The 17,500-nt window shown below is 46.7% G+C and overlaps 1 protein-coding gene across 1 annotated transcript in view; it reads right to left on the bottom strand.

Moving 5' to 3' along the window:
* The window catches only part of LOC126988186 (paired box protein Pax-1-like), an 83,315-nt gene extending 66,944 nt beyond the window's left edge, over positions 1-16,371 (bottom strand). The window contains exon 1 of the mRNA XM_050846075.1: positions 15,858-16,371. Coding sequence (XP_050702032.1) covers positions 15,858-15,936 — 79 coding nt within the window. The 5' untranslated portion in view covers positions 15,937-16,371. The remainder of the gene's footprint in view (positions 1-15,857) is intronic.
* Between the last annotated feature and the right edge of the window lie 1,129 nt (positions 16,372-17,500).

Here is a 17,500-nt window from a genome sequence, read left to right as displayed (position 1 = left end):
TGCTATATTGTAAGAGAAGAGACTCAGTATTAGAAGGAAGAGTAGAAGTCTTTATTAATGCAGCCCCTCCCCTTCATAACTCCCTGCCTAACACCCCCTTCCCCTGCCTGCCCTTAAACCTCACCCCCTACCTACCCAACCATGCAGGTCTTAATTATATCTTCCTCCACCTCTAAATTCCACTTCCCCTTCCTCCCCTTCGTCTTCCCCTGCCTGCCCTTCGACCTCACCCCCTACATACCCAACCACCCCTTCATCCTCTATCTTCCCCCACCTCCCATTCCACTTCCCCTACCTCCCCTTCATCTTCCCCTACCTCCCCTTCATCTTCCCCTTCTCACCCCTCGTCACCCCTGCCCTCGCCTCACCCCGGGCGGCCTAACACTGCTGACGGGCACCCTAGCGGTCACCTCAGCCTTGCAACACACAGCACTTTAGTCTCACGTGCCCACTAACATACCAAACACACACACACACACACACACACACACACACACGTCACTGCACGGCCCTCACGAGTCTAATCAAGATGCCCGAAGGCGTTATGATCTTGTAAACACGCCCCGGCCGCCGCCCCGGCCGCCGCCCCGCCCCGCCCCGCCCCGCCACGCCACGCCGCTATTAGCCAAGACACGCGTGCCGATCATTCGCTGCCCCTGTGACGCTAAGGAGGAACAAGGGAAAGTTTCGTTTAGTCGGCGCAACATCTGTGGTCATATGCCAGAGAGAGACAGAAGGGGAAGGAATTATAGGAGAAGGGAAAGTTTCGTTTAGTCGGCACAACATCTGTGGTCATATGCCGGAGAGAGACAGAAGGGGAAGGAATTATAGAAGGGAACAGACCCCAGGAGACGGGACACAACCCCCGATTAATACCTGGTACCCATTCACTGCTGGGTGGACAGGGGCGTAGGGTATCGGAAAAGCCGCCCAAATTTTTCCACTCCGCCCGGGAATCGAAGCTGGGCTCTCTCGGTTGTGAGCCGAGTGTGCTAACCACTGCACCACGAAGCCCCCGAGGAACTAGGGAGCCCCGCCGCTGACTTATTAGAAAAAGGAGAAGAAAAGGAAGGAAGGAAGGATGGAGAAGTAAATGAAAAAAACGTGAAGAATAAAAACAAGACGTTATAGAAAGGAAAAGAGGAATGGAAAAAGTGGTGTGTAGGGTTAGGAGGAGAGAAAGGCCGAGTGATCAGCGTTCGGGGGTTGTGGACCCGGGTTCGAGTCCCACTGATGCGCGCTGAGAATTTCCAATTGAAGTGAAAAAGAAAACGAATTAATTAAGGGTATTATTAAGAATGAAAGGGGAAGAAGAAGAGAAGAGAAGAAGCACGCTGAGAGGCAGGAGTTATGAGGATGAGGCCACGTGTTGGTATGTCAAAGGGTGAGAGAGGGTCAGGCGAGGGCGTGGACACCTGGGAGGAACTTGAGGGGGAAAAAACAGTAACGAGATTGAGGTGAAAAAGTGAAAGTTAGTTCGCAAGAAATGAAAATGAGAGCCTGGGCGCAGTGGTCCCTAAACACTCTCTTGTCACGGCACGCACGCACGCACGCACACTGCCAGCGGACTTATATCGGGGGCAGCCTTAGGTCGTGTAGCGGGCCGCCTCACCGCTCTACTATCACCGTCCTACTGATAAGAAAGAGGAAAGCAACATATTTTTTTTACAGCAAAGGAGACAGTTCAAGGGCGCAAAGAAAAATATTAAAAAAAAGCCCGCTACTTACTGCTCCTGTACTGACGAAGGCAAGTTGGTTTACACAGCAGAATTTGGAGCAGCCGTCGGTAGCGTAGCGGCCCACCTCACCGCCCTGCTATCACCGTGGTAATCATAATACAGAGGAGAACAACAGGTACAAAGTCAAGTTAGTTTGCACAGTAGAATTTGGAGCAGCCCTCGGTAACGTAGTGGGTCCTCTCGTCCTCCTAATCATACAATAAAGGAGACAAGAGGAGCCGCGCTGACGGACAGGGGAAAGAATGGGCTCGCAGGATTATAATGACAGAGACGAGACTCAGGTTTAAATAGTATAAGGAACTGCGTGGTGATCCAATACCTGTGTGTGTGTGTGTGTGTGTGAAGATTCGTAACCACCACCACAACCACGACCTGACACCCGTAATCATAGTAGTAGTAGTAGTAGTAGTAGTAGTAGTAGTAGTAGTAGTAGTAGTAGTAGTAGTAGTAGTAGTAGTAGTAGGGTGGGGGGAAGTTGATATCGAAAGGATGCTACTACTACTACTACTGCTACTACTACTACTACTACTACTACTACTACTACTACCACCATTTCATCGCAGAGAAAAAAGAAAAAGGAAAAAAACACTCCCCTCTAATGAACGCCTAAACACGGTGAATGATAATGGTGATAATGACGGATGGTGAGGATGTGTGAGTGGTGATGATGGTGGTGGTGGTGGTGGTGGTGATGGTGGTGGTGGTTTGCAATCCGTCATCTATTACGGGTAAAAGAGGCCCCATTAACACCGAGCCATCCATCACCTCCTCCCCTCTTCATCCCTCAACTCCTCCTCCTCCTCCTCCTCCTCCTCCTCAGTTGTATACAAAATGGCGACCCATGGAATAGTTAGATAGAAGGGGAAGAAGATGAAGGCGAAGAAGAGGAAGAGTGAATGGGAGAAAGGGGAGGTGAAGAAGCGGTAAGGGAAGGGAAGGGAAGGGAAAGGGAAGGGAAGGAAGGGAAGGAATGGAAGGGAAGGGAAAGGAAGGGAGAGGAAGGGATAGGAAAGGAAGGGAAGGGAAGGAATGGGAAGGGAAGGGAAGGGAAGGGAAGGTAAGGGAAGGGAAAGAAAGGGAAGGGAAAGGAAGGGAAAGAAAAGGAAGGGATGGGAAAGGGAAGGGTAAGGAAGGAAAGGAAAGGGAAAGGAAGGGAATGGAAAGGAAAGGAAGGGAAGGGAAGGGAAGGGAAGGGAAAGGAAGGAAGGGAAGGGAAGGGAAGGGAAGGGAAAGGAAGTGTATTGAAAGGAAGGGAAACGAAGGGAAAGGAAAGGAAGGAAAGGAAAAGAAAGGGAAGGGAAAGGAAGGGAAGAAAAGGGAGAGGAAGGAAAATTAAAGATAAGAAGGAAAGGATGGAAGGAAAGAGAAAAAAACGAAAAAGAAGAGGAATAGATAAAGATAAGATAAGAAAAAGGAGAAGAAAAGGAAGAAAGGAAGGATGAAGAAACTAATGAAAGAAAAGGGAAGAAAAAGAATTAGGAGAAGGTATAGAAAGGAGAAGAGGGGAGGAAAAAGGGGGGGTGGGTGGAGGGTTAGGAGGAAAGAAAGGGGTAAGGAAGAGGAAGAGGAAGAGGAAACAGAAGGGAAGGAGAAAGAAAAGGAGAAACAAGAGAAAAGAAAAATGAAAAAAAGCTTGGAAGAAAAAGGAAGACGGACAAAGAGAGGAAAGGAGGAGGAGGAGGAGGAGGAGGAGGAGGAGGAGGAGGAGGAGCAAGGGGAGGGGTGGGGGAGGAGGTGATGATGTTGGAGAAAGCATATATCCCTTCTTTGTTCTCTCTCTCTCTCTCTCTCTCTCTCTCTCTTATGTTACATACAGGAACACAAAACGTAACGCTGTCCATAAGTCAGCCGGACACACAACGCTGAGTTACATAAAGCATTAATTCACCCGCGATCACTGTGCCGTCCCCGAGCCGCGTCACGCTGTACACTCCGCAGCGGCGGCCCTAAAGCCTTCTCCGTTTGTCTGTTAATGGACTCCCGCGCGTCAGTACAATAAATAAATTACAATATAAAAAATGCCAAACCTTATAATATATATTTTTCTTGTATATATTTATGTATGTTTAGGAGTAGAATCCAAGACAAATTCATTACAAATATTTATTTATATATATTTAAAAGGAAAATCCCAGACAAATTCGAAATGACAATATTTTCATGAAATTAATTGAATATAATTAATGTGGCGATCATAAGTCAATGGCTAAACTCTGTGCTCGTGGCAGCCACGCAGGTGATGTGCCGCTCGAAGCCCATCCCTCGGGGACGGCACTAACTCAGCGGCGGCGGCACACACGTCCCGGCGGCCAGGGCCCGGGGCGCGGCCACACGTGTGCTGAGAACACACCGCGGCGGGCACCCGCAGTGCTCGCCAGGCAGCCAGCAGGACAGTCCCGGCGGGAGGCTGCAGCGATACACACACGGTAATACTCAAGTTTCCTCGTCCAACTCAGCAAATGTCTTTATAGGAAGATTTTTGTAGCGATATGCTTCAGCTCAGCATGTGATCAGCATATATATGGCCTATTTTCTGAGCTCAGCATAGGCTTATAAGCTAGATGTTAGATGTCTTGTGGCTCAGCATTCAGCATGGCTCTCAGACTCGATGAAGAAAAGTGATCTCTGAGGTCAGGATATCCTCAAGTCAGCATTGGTCAGTCATCGCGTTCAATGATTAATTTCGTTTTCTACTGTGAATAAAAGTTGAATTTAATTTTTTTTTTGTGTGTGTGTGTGAAGATCCATTTTCTTTCTTTTTCTTTTCTTGCGATATGACGATAAGAATTGAAATCTTTGTTATCGTTTGATTTTGGGTAATTTCTTGGATATTCCTTAATTAGGCGATCATAAAATATCGTTCTCAAACCTGCAGAGAAACAGTTCCTCGTGAGCGTCGGCAGCGAGTGTCTGTGCCGCGGCGGGCGTCGGGGTGATGTGTGGCCGCCGCCGCCCTGACCGTCACGGCGACACAAGCCAATTAGTTCTCGTTAATCCATAGACAGGCAGGTGCGCCGGCAGGGGGAGGGGCGAGGGGGGGTGAGGACAAACACTCTCTCTCTCTCTCTCTCTCTCTCTCTCTCTCTCTCTCTCTCTCTCTCAACTTATTATACTCGAATAAACTACAAAATCCATACAGGAGATTCATTTCCTTTTGTTTTTCTTTCCCGCGTAGTTAAACCACAGAAAAAAATCCAAATTCAACGCGAAAGCAAATTTTCGTTCACAATTCGTAACACGCGCGAGCAGTTACCACGTTTTCCTCTATTCCCTGAACATGTCGCGGCGGTGAGGATAAAAGAAGCATGAACAAACTTTCCCGGTGCTTAATAATCGTCTATTTCGGTTCTGGTTGTTTTGAGTGGCCTCCAGGGCGACCCACAGGACACTCCCGCTCCCGCAAGGCTGCACTGTACTCTGGACATGCGCGACGATTTAACTCGATATATAATTGACGAAACACGATCGCCTCATACAGCAACTGACTTTAACAATAATTTGATGCGATATGTAAGGATGAAAACATGATCACTTAACACAATAATTAACTTGGAACGATAATTAATTTTAACACGATGTATAATTGATGAAACACGATGACTTAACACGATAATTGATTTGGAACGATAATTAATTTTAACACGATATATAATTGATGAAACACGATCACTTAACACAATAATTGACTTGGAACGATAATTAATTTTAACACGATATATAATTGATGAAACACGATCACTTAACACAATAATTAACTTGGAACGATAATTAATTTTTACACGATATATAATTGATGAAACACGATCACTCCAAACAGTAATTGATTTTAACGATAATTTAAAGCGATGTATAATTCAAACAGTAATTGATTTTAACGATAATTTAAAGCGATGTATAATTCAAACAGTAATTGATTTTAACGATAATTTAAAGCGATGTATAATTCAAACAGTAATTGATTTGGGACGATAGTTTAACGCGATACGATGAAACACGATCACTAATAAATGAAATAATAAATGAATAAATAAATAAATAAATATATAGACGTTCGAAAACTCTACAAAAAAATAAGAAAAGAAGGGAAAAAAAAATTAAGTTCGACGCTGCAACGAAGATGAAAATACAAGTTCAAAAAAATCCAACAAAAAAGAAAAAAAGAGAAAATAAAAAAATAAAGAAAGCAACAGAAATCAAGAAGCTTTCCCCCCTTTGAGATCACCAACAATATCTTTGAGCCCGAACCCGATCAGTATACCAGACCAGATTTCTAGGAACCGCTTTTACGGGTTAATGAATGCACCCAACATAAAAAAAAATTATTTCTCTCTCAGTTCATGTTCGGTGCTATCAGGCCAATGGAGAGAGCTAAATGGTAGTGAGGTAAGTGTGGTAGAATTATGTGAAGGCAGAAAATAGTTTAGGTGTAATAAATCGGAGCCGGTATTGAGTTGGTAGTATTAAATCGGTATTGTTTCTCAGGAAGGCAATGCTTGGAACACGATCTCTTAATGCAAGGATACATACAAACGCTATTAAGCATACATCAATACATCGCAAGGCCGGAATCTAATTAGTACAAGCTATCTAGGAACCGCTCGTACGGGCTAATGACTGCACCCAACATATCATCTTTATCTCTCAGTGTATGTTCGGTGCTAACAGACAAATACAAAGAATGAATCGAAGTGAAATGAGTGTGGTAGAATTATGTGAAGGCGATGAACAGATTAAAAGGTGCCGTTGTGTTTTGAGTCGGTAATAAATAGATGGTGTATCTCTTAATAAGGCGGAACTTGGAACACAGCGCCACCAAACTAAAATAAGGTGGAATAGAAATAAAGTTAGAAGCCTTGAGATCACTGAGTCAGAATCCAATTAGTGCAAGCTTTCCAGGAACCGCTTTTACGGGCTAATGATATACACCCAACACATTAACTTTCTCCCAAGTGTATGTTCGGTGCTAACAGACAAATACAAAGAATGAATCGAAGTGACATGAGTGTGGTAGAATTATGTGAAGGCGATGAACAGATTAAAAGGTGCCGTTGTGTTTTGAGTCGGTAATAAATAAGTGGTGTATCTCTTAATAAGGCAAAGCTTGGAACACAGCGCCTCCAAACTAAAATGAAGTAGTTAAAACCCATTCCCTTGAGATTAATGAGCTAGACCCCAATTAGTACAAGATTTCTAGGAACCGCTTGTACGGGTTAACGACTGCACCCAACATATTATCTTTATCTCTCAGTGTATGTTCGGTGCTAACAGGCCAATGGAGAGAGTAAATGGTAGTGAAATAAGTGTGGTAGAATTATGTGATAGCGGGAAGTATTTTAGAAGCTGCCGTTGTGTTTTGAGTCGGTAGTAAGCAGGTGTTTCTCAGGAAGGCAGAGCTTGCAACACGACCTCTTAATGCAGGGACTGATATAAACATTTCTATGCAGTAAGTAGCGGGCTTTTTTTTCATTATTGTTTTCTTTTTCTTACGCCCTTGCTATGCTAGTGACACCCTGATGCACCCCCCCCCCCCTTACACCCCCTCCCACGCCCACACACAGAACTAATGAACAGGCAACACCCTTTATGATAGCTATTGACACCCTGATGCACACCCCCTCACGCACCCTTACACCCACACCCAGAACCATGATTAAGAAAGGGTACCAATGAACAGGCAACACCCTTTATGATAGCTATTGACACCCTGATGCACCCCCCCCTCACGCACCCTTACACCCACACCCAGAACCATGATTAAGAAAGGACACTGATGAACAGGCAACACCCTTTATGATAGCTATTGACACCCTGATGCACACACCCCTCACGCACCCTTACACCCACACCCAGAACCATGATTAAGAAAGGACACTGATGAACAGGCAACACCCTTTATGATAGCTATTGACACCCTGATGCACCCCCCCCCCCCCCACGCACCCTTGCACCCCCTCCCACACACCACAGAAGTAAAAATAATAAAATAAATAAAATAAGACATACAACAAAGCACTATATACTTCACTACACTTGAATTTACAACCTCCACTCTCTCTCTCTCTCTCTCTCTCTCTCTCTCTCTCTCTCTCTCTCTCTCTCTCTCTCTCTCTCTCTCTCTCTCTCTCTCTCTCTTTCTTTCTTTCTTTCTTTCTTTCTTTCTTTCTTTCTTTCTTTCTTTCTTTCTTTCTCTCTCTCTCTCTCTCTCTCTCTCTCTCTCTCTCTCTCTCTCTCTCTCTCTCTCTCTCTCTCTCTCTCTCTCTCTCTCTCTCTCTCTCTCTCCAAAGCATAATATTTAGCAGAACCATTTCTTCCACTATCTATTTACGCCCAGCCGCAGCCTTGACTGAGGGGAACTAATAGCCGATGAGTGAACGAAAGCGACACACACACACACACACACACACACACACACACACACACACACACACACACACACACACACACACACACACGCTGGCACACACCTCCCCGCTTGGCTCGACGTTGAGAAATTGTCACTTGGTAGGAGAGACATTTTGCAGATTACGTTTCTGAGCTGTGGAGGCCTGAAAAACCTTGTCCCTTTAGCTCCACACACACACACACACACACACACACACACACACACACACACACACACACACCGCCGTGGTAGCTCAGTGGTTAAGGCCCTGCGTGAAGGAAAATCAGGAACAGCCAAATAATTATATGTATCATTGGCAAGGTTTCGCTTAAACAAAGAAAACTGTATAACAAAGAGAAAACGCATTAGGGTAGGCGGTGGCTGAGTGGTAGCGTGCTGGGCCCACATTCATCGCGTGATGGACGACGCGGGTTCGAATCCCCACGCTACCACCTGGGATTTTTCAGTCACCGCCGAGTGGCTTAAAACTACCCACATGCTGTCCTGAAGACCACCCATCAACCCGGACTCTAGAGGAAACCGTCCAAGTGAATCAAGAACGAGTTCCGGGGGGCAGCATGAGCCAAGAGAAGATGGCGCCACTATAAACACTTGCCTGCGCCATGACGGGCTGGGGCCGAACACCATCCAGGCCCCTCAAGCAAGCCTACCGGCGCTATTTTTTTTTTTACAACAAAGGAGACAGCTCAAGGGCACACACAAAAAAGGAAACAATAAAAAAAGCCCGCTACTCGCTGCTCCTAAAATATAGGCGTTAAAAAAAATAAAAAATAAAAATATTCTCATCATTATTTTTTTGTTTATTTATGGCTGACAGAAGTGGAGACAAGCGAACAGCGTGCATGAGACGAGGAAGAAGGAAATAGAATAAGTAATATGTCGTGGAGAGAAGCAAAAAATACGTCACCGTCCGCCCCTCGTGACGCACTAATGAAAGGTCTTTGTGTGCGCGAAGACAACTAAACACGAGACACAATGGCCGGCATTCTCAGGTTGGTATTCTTAGACGACCCTTGCCTCTCACATCAACAATTTCCAAAGGCCAAAAAGGAGATCAGTCGGGTTCTAATGAGCGTTTTTGTAGGTTCATGGTACAGAAGAAGGGTCAAACTACCACCAGGGTCATTAAACTACCCCTGGATATGCCCACAACTCCTATGAAAGCTTTGTCATATTTGTGTGATTGGGCGACGAAGTGTTTACAATCCGACCATCAGAATCTTCCTCCCCTCGCGTCACCCGCTTCCCAAGGAAGAGGAGATTAGTCGGGTTGTCGGGAGTGTTTTTTTCACGTTCAGGACACAGAAAAGCCTTGTCAAACCGTCGCTAGGCTCATAAAACTACCCACAACAACAATCTCGACCATAGCATTGAGAAACTATCACTAGGCTCACAAAACTATACCCATGGAAATACTAACACAGCTTTGGTAGAGGTTGTTGTGATTTCCATGGTTTATGAGCCTACTGATAAAACTTTGGTAGTGTTATGAGCCTAGTGATAGTTTGACAAGGCATTGGTGGAGGTTATTGTGTTAGTATTTCCTTGGGTAGTTTTATGAGCCTAGTGATAGTTTGATAAGGCTAGGGTAGAGGTTGTTGTGTTAGTATTTCCATGGGTAGTGTTATGAGCCTAGTGATAGTTTGACAAGGCATTGGTGGAGGTTATTGTGTTAGTATTTCCTTGGGTAGTTTTATGAGCCTAGTGATAGTTTGACAATGATTTGGTAGAGGTTGCTGTGTTAGTATTTCCATGGGTAGTTTTATGAGCCTAGTGATGGTTTGACAAGGCATTGATAGGGGTTGTTGTGTTAGTATTTCCATGGGTAGTTTTATGAGCCTAGTGATGGTTTGACAAGGAATTGATAGGGGTTGTTGTGTTAGTATTTCCTTTTGTAGTTTTATGAGCCTAGTGATGGTATAGGATTGTACTAGCGGTATTTATGTAGGGAGTAGCGATTATAAATTTTCACCGCCAAGTCAGAAAATATGAAAACCTAATCTTAGTGAAAAATATATCTTTGGAAAAATTACATTCACCGCCGCCGCCAAGGGTAGAAAGTGATTCGTCTGGACTCATCACAAGCGTAGTTTTAATCGGTAGTTTCAAGGTAGATTATTCATGAAGTTTCAGGGTTGATTATTCATGAAGTTTCAGGGTAGATTATTCATGAAGTTTCAGGGTAGATTATTCATGAAGTTTCAGGGTAGATTATTCATGAAGTTTCAGGGTAGATTATTCATGAAGTTTCAGGGTAGATTATTCATGAAGTTTCAGGGTAGATTATTCATGAAGTTTCAGGGTAGATTATTCATGAAGTTTCAGGGTAGATTATTCATGTAGTTTCAGGGTAGATTATTCATGAAGTTTCAGGGTTGATTATTCATGAAGTTTCAGGGTAGATTATTCATGAAGTTTCAGGGTAGATTATTCATGTAGTTTCAGGGTAGATTATTCATGTAGTTTCAGGGTAGATTATTCATGAAGTTTCAGGGTAGATTATTCATGAAATTTCAGGGTAGATTATTCATGTAGTTTCAGGGTAGATTATTCATGAAGTTTCAGGGTAGATTATTCATGAAGTTTCAGGGTAGATTATTCATGAAGTTTCAGGGTAGATTATTCATGAAGTTTCAAGGTAGATTATTCATGAAGTTTCAGGGTAGATTATTCATGAAGTTTCAGGGTAGATTATTCATGAAGTTTCAGGGTAGATTATTCATGAAGTTTCAGGGTAGATTATTCATGAAGTTTCAGGGTAGATTATTCATGAAGTTTCAGGGTAGATTATTCATGAAGTTTCAGGGTAGATTATTCATGAAGTTTCAGGGTAGATTATTCATGAAGTTTCAGGGTAGATTATTCATGAAGTTTCAAGGTAGATTATTCATGAAGTTTCAGGGTAGATTATTCATGAAGTTTCAGGGTAGATTATTCATGAAGTTTCAGGGTAGATTATTCATATTGTTTCAGGGTAGATTATTCATGAAGGTTCAGGGTAGATTATTCATGAAGTTTCAGGGTAGATTATTCATGAAGTTTCAGGGTAGATTATTCATGTTGTTTCAGAGTAGATTGTTCATGAAGGTTCAGGGTAGATTATTCATGAAGTTTCAGGGTAGATTATTCATGAAGTTTCAGGGTAGATTATTCATGAAGTTTCAGGGTAGATTATTCATATAGTTTCAAGGTAGATTATTCATGAAGTTTCAGGGTAGATTATTCATGAAGTTTCAGGGTAGATTATTCATGAAGTTTCAGGGTAGATTATTCATGTAGTTTCAGGGTAGATTATTCATGAAGTTTCAGGGTAGATTATTCATGAAGTTTCAGGGTAGATTATTCATGAAGTTTCAGGGTAGATTATTCATGAAGTTTCAGGGTAGATTATTCATGAAGTTTCAGGGTAGATTATTCATGAAGTTTCAGGGTAGATTATTCATGTAGTTTCGCGGTAGATTATTCATGAAGTTTCAGGGTAGATTATTCATGAAGTTTCAGGGTAGATTATTCATGAAGTTTCAGGGTAGCTCATTCATCACATCACCACCACCCTCATCGTAACTACCACCACCACCACCATCACCACCATCTCATCACTATCTCACCACTAACTCACTATCCCATTCACCACAATCATTTCACACTATCTCATTATTTCAGTCACCACAATTTCATCGCTATCTCAGTCATCACAACAATCTCATCACTATCTCATTATTTAAGTCACCACAATATGCGATGTTGTCAAGTGGTTATCAAATGCACGTCGGCCTTGTTATCTAGGGTAGGCTAACTTCAAATAGCTTTTTTAACCCCTTGACTGCGAAATTCACCAAGCTACAGAAATGGAACAAAAAGTGGCTGCTACAATTCAATGAAGAGAAATGTAAAGTCCTGCACCTTGGGAGGGGATATCCAACACACCAATACCACATGGGAAACACTCCACTATCCACCACAGAGGCAGAGAAAGACCTGGGAGTGTATGTTACCAGGCTACCAGTGAAGGGATATCCAGCACACCAATACCACATGGGAAACACTCCACTATCCACCACAGAGGCAGAGAAAGACCTGGGAGTGTATGTTACCAGGCTACCAGTGAAAAACACTCCACTATCCACCACAGAGGCAGAGAAAGACCTCAGTGAAGGGATATCCAGCACACCAATACCACATGGGAAACACTCCACTATCCACCACAGAGGCAGAGAAAGACCTGGGAGTGTATGTTACCAGGCTACCAGTGAAGGGATATCCAGCACACCAATACCACATGGGAAACACTCCACTATCCACCACAGAGGCAGAGAAAGACCTGGAGTATAGTTACCAGGATACATGCAGTGAAAGCCAAATCCGTGCCAATCGCAGCGGACGGGTTAACGAACGACACGCTTATGAAATTATAAATACGTTTTCAAATACCTCTTAATAAGCGACACAAGCAAGGAAACTATATATATACAATGTTATCAAATAGTTATCGAATAAACGTCTGCTGTGATTCTTATAATGGCTTCAAACACGTCATTAATATTTTTACAGCAAAGGAAACAGCTCAAGGATAAAATAATGGAAACAATAATGAAGGAAAGCCCGCTACTCGCTGCTCCTGTAAAAAAAGTTCAGAGGAGTGGCCGAAAGAGAGGTCAATTTCGGGAGAAGTGTCCTGATACATTCCTCTTGAAACGACACATTGAAATCACTATAGGGCCGTATCAGAAGGCATATCGCAGCCCAAGAACACATATTTGACAAGGCTTTCGTAGGAGTCGTGGGCATTTCCAGGGGTAGTTTTATGACCCTGGTGGTAGTGTGAGTCTCTTCTGTACCATGAAACTAAAGAAACACACATTTGACAAGGCTTTCATAGGAGTTGTGGGCATTTCCAGGGGTAGTTTTATGACCCTGGTGGTAGTGTGAGTCTTCTTCTGTACCATGAACCTAAAGAAACACTCATTAGAACTGAACTATCTCCCTCTTTGACGTTTAGAAATAGTTGATGTTAGAAGCGAAAGTGACATAATACCAACTATATCTATAACTGATTCAAAAACTTCTCTAATAAAAGACAGAAGCACAGAAATTCATGTCAGCGCTGTAAAACGACACTCGTAAAGGAACGTTAATTAGGGACACTATTTTCCGTTGCTGACCCACACCGTTGCATAATAATAACGATAATAATAACGAGGACCCAGGTTCGAGCCCCGCCGATGCGCGCTGACCGTTTCCAACCCTCGCCAAGTGTCTGAAGATCACCTACATGCTGCCCGGATCTTCAAATCAACCCTAACTTCAGCAACTTCCACTTCCATTCAACTTCCATTCAACATACACTTCCATTCAACTTCCATGGTCATTCTTCCATTCAACTTCCATTCAACATACACTTCCATTCAACTTCCATCCCCATTCTTCCATTCAACTTCCATTCAACATACACTTCCATTCAACTTCCATCGCCATTCTTCCATTCAACTTCCATTCAACTTCCATTCAACTTCCATCGCCATTCTTCCATTCAACATTCCCTTCCATTCAACTTTCATCGCCATTCTTCCATTCAACTTCCATTCAACATACACTTCCATTTAACTTCCATCGCCATTCTTCCATTCAACTTCCATTCAACTTCCATCGCCGAGTGTCATAAGATCACCTACATGCTGCCCAGTTCTTCAGTCAACATTAACTTCAGTGACTTTGTTCATGAGGCGCCAGGCAGGAGGCATACATCACGGCAGCCACTATAAATAAAATTCGCCTGCGCCACGAACGAGCTGGGGCCGTCCAAGCGATCCCCCGAGATAGCCTACTAGCCCAAAAAAATAAAAAAATAAAAAAATAAATAAATAAATAAATAAAAATATAAACAATCATATTTTAATCTTTTACCCCATACAAAATAAAGAAAACAATGGGCAAAGGTTTCACACTGGGCGACTCAATGTTTTTTTTTTTTTTTAAGAGAGAGAGAGAAGAGTAAGAAAGAGAGAGAGGAGATAAATAAACTGTTGGCGGTGTTGGATTGGTGTTGACGCGGTGATGATAGAAATACTAACACAACAACCTCGATCATAGCATTGACTCACAAAACTACCCATAGAAATACTAACACAACAACCTCGACCATAAAATTGACAAACTATCACTAGGCTCACAAAACTACCCATGGAAATACTAACACAACAACCTCGACCATAGCATTGACAAACTATCACTAGGCTCACAAAACTACCCATGGAAATACTAACACAACAACCTCGACCATAGCATTGACAAACTATCACTAGGCTCACAAAACTACCCATGGAAATACTAACACAGCTTTGGTAGGGGTTGTTGTGTTAGTATTTCCATGGGTAGTTTTATGAGCCTAGCGATACTTTGATAAGGCTTTCGTAAGGTAGTTGAGTTAGTTATCGCCTTCGTTAAAATTCCACACGCACATTTCACTTCATGTTCTGTTTGCGTTTCCTTCCTACTAACACTCTTACTAACTCTTAACTATTAACTAACTACTAACTTACTAATATTCATACTACCAGAGGACGGTTATATTATGTTAGATGTAAACAGATATCACTAAGTAAATGTGGTTAATGACAAGCTTGTGCAGGGAACGGTCAGGCTGAAGGAGAGGGTGGGAGCCGATCTCCAGGGAATGGCCGAGGGATTAAGGGAGGGGATGTAACAGGGTGATGATGGTGATGAAGTGTGACGGGCGACGCGCTGATGTGTGTGGACGCGCGTACACAGGCAGAGGGACGGGGTGACGCTGGCTGTAACTGACCTCAAGGGAATGGGCGACGAATTAAGGAAAGGCAGGTAATAGGGGCGATAATGCCGATGGAGTGTGACGGTCAGAATGCATGAGTGTGTGTGTCTGAACTCACTTAGAAAGACACTGATTAGTTTTACTGATAGGGCGCGGCAGGGCGCGGTAAAACATTAGCGGGCAGTGCGGGGCACGAGGCGAGAGTTCCCACAGGGCAGCACCGCTGTCCCTGCCTTGCTGCTACGTGTTGTTTGTGGTGCTGCAGGTGTGGGTGTGCCGGGGCGGGGCGGGGCAGAGGCTGTGCCCCGCGGGCCACACGCCGGGCACCCGTGCAGGCGGCACTGGAGAGGTCATGGGCAGGTTAATTTTGCCAGTGTTGTTATTTGTTGATGCCTCTCATTATAAGGAGCTTTAATGGCTCTCTTTATCAATGACAATAGCAAGGAAAACAACACTGCTGCATGCACCGCGACACACCGGCCCCGAGGCACCGCCTCAGGCGCCGGGCACGCCGCCGCCACCGCCGCCGCCCACGAGGAGGGCTCGCTGGGTGTGAACACTACAAGACTTAGTGTGTTGTGGAGTGTGTGGTGTTGCTGGGGTGGTGTTCGCGGCGCGGCAGGTCGGTGTGTTCGTCGCACGGGGAAGAGAATATGTTAAAACATTATAATACGCCGCCGGGAAATTCATAAGAGCCTCCGTGGTGCTCGGCGGCCACGCGCCGGGCGCGGCGAGGCCCGGGCTGGGCGCGAGGCACCGGGCACACGCCGCCGCGGGGCGCTGCCCGGTCAGCGGCGGGGCAGCGGGCGTGGTGTCCCGCGGCGGCGTGGAGGCACTGCGGCAAACCCAACACAGGCGAGGGGAGGCAGGCGCCGCGCAGGGCACGGCACCGCGGCGCAGGGCCACAACGACGGGCTGCAGTACTCACCCATGGCGGCGAGGGCGGGGTCGGGGTAGGGCAGCGAGGGCAGCACTTCCACCGCCTTCTCACTCTTGATGGGGCCCATGGCGGCTTTGCTCGGCGGGTCACTCACGCACTCACTCACTCACTGCGTGCCGCCGGTCACGCCTCACGCCGGGACAAAATGGCTCTGGTCAGCGCCTGGCGCGGGCTCGGCACCGGTCACTGGGCTCCGCGGCACGGGACGCGCGGCGCGGGGAGGCACTGAGGCACCCACTGGGGCTGGCGGTCTGCGGGAGGGTCGCCGCGCGAGTATGCTTCACTGCCTCCTGGACACGCCTGTCAGAGCGAGGCGAGGCGTGGGTGGACCACCGCCACGGCCATGCCCCGCGGGGACGCCCCCGCGCCTCCCCGCCTATCACACGCCTCACAGTCTGCCTAAAATTAACTTCAATTATCCGCAGGACCTATGGGCGTGGGCGACGGTCGGGGCGGCGCGCGGATTGGCGGCGAGGCGCGCCAGGTCCCGCCCCGCACGCCGCCTGTTGGCCGCGGGGCGCGGGGCGGCGCGGCCCGGCGGGGCGCGGCCCCGTATAGGCGGCCGCCGCCCACCGCCACAATAACACCGCCACGGTTGCCGCGCGCCGCCACACGCGTCACCAGCATCGTTTTTTTCCTGTCATGTTTTACTTCAACATTCCGCTCATAGCTGCGACGATTGAAGTTTGCGGCGGACCGGCAGGGGCGTGGGGAGGCGGGGAGGGGGCCACCCCGATCCTAACCGAACCGCCCCGGCCAGAGCAGACAAGGCCGCCTCGACCTGACCCGACCCGCGTGCCGCGCCAGCAGCAGCAGGACACACAGGGACAGGCGGAGGCGGCCCGCCGCGGCAACACTCTGATTGGCCTCGTGTGTGTCCCGCGGCAAACACGCGTTGTGACGGGGAGTGACTTACTGCCGCACACACACACACACACACACACACTATAACATGGCTGCGCACCACCGCCGCCGCCGCCCCAACAAATTGGCCCCACCATTAATCTGTCCGCCTTGAGGTGCAACGCGTCGGGGAAAAAATGTTACACCGACACCACCACCGCCATCACCATCACCACCACCGCCGCCATCACCGCCACCACCACCACCGCCGCCGCCATCACCACCACCACCACCGCCGCCATCACCATCACCACCACCACCACCGCCGCCATCACCGCCACCACCACCACCGCCGCCGCCATCACCATCACCACCACCGCCATCACCACCACCACCACCGCCGCCGCCATCACCACCACCACCACCCCCGCCGCCACCACCGCCATCACCACCACCACCACCGCCGCCGCCATCACCACCACCACCACCGCCGCCGCCATCACCACCACCACCACCGCCGCCGCCATCACCGCCATCACCACCACCGCCGCCGCCGCCATCACCACCACCACCACCGCCATCACCACCACCGCCACCATCAGCAATAGATACGCGCCCTCCCCCTCATCTCCACACCTTCACCACCACCACCGCCGCCGCCATCACCATCAACACCACCGCTACCACCACCGCCATCACCACCACCACCATCACCATCTGCAATAGCTACAAGCCCTCCTCCCCTTAAAAGTCTCTACACCTTCATCACCACCACCATCACCACCACC

The sequence above is a fragment of the Eriocheir sinensis genome, chromosome 68 (assembly GCF_024679095.1).
Source record: "Eriocheir sinensis breed Jianghai 21 chromosome 68, ASM2467909v1, whole genome shotgun sequence".
Lineage (NCBI taxonomy): Eukaryota > Metazoa > Arthropoda > Malacostraca > Decapoda > Varunidae > Eriocheir > Eriocheir sinensis.
This window is presented reverse-complemented; position numbering and strand designations above follow the sequence as displayed.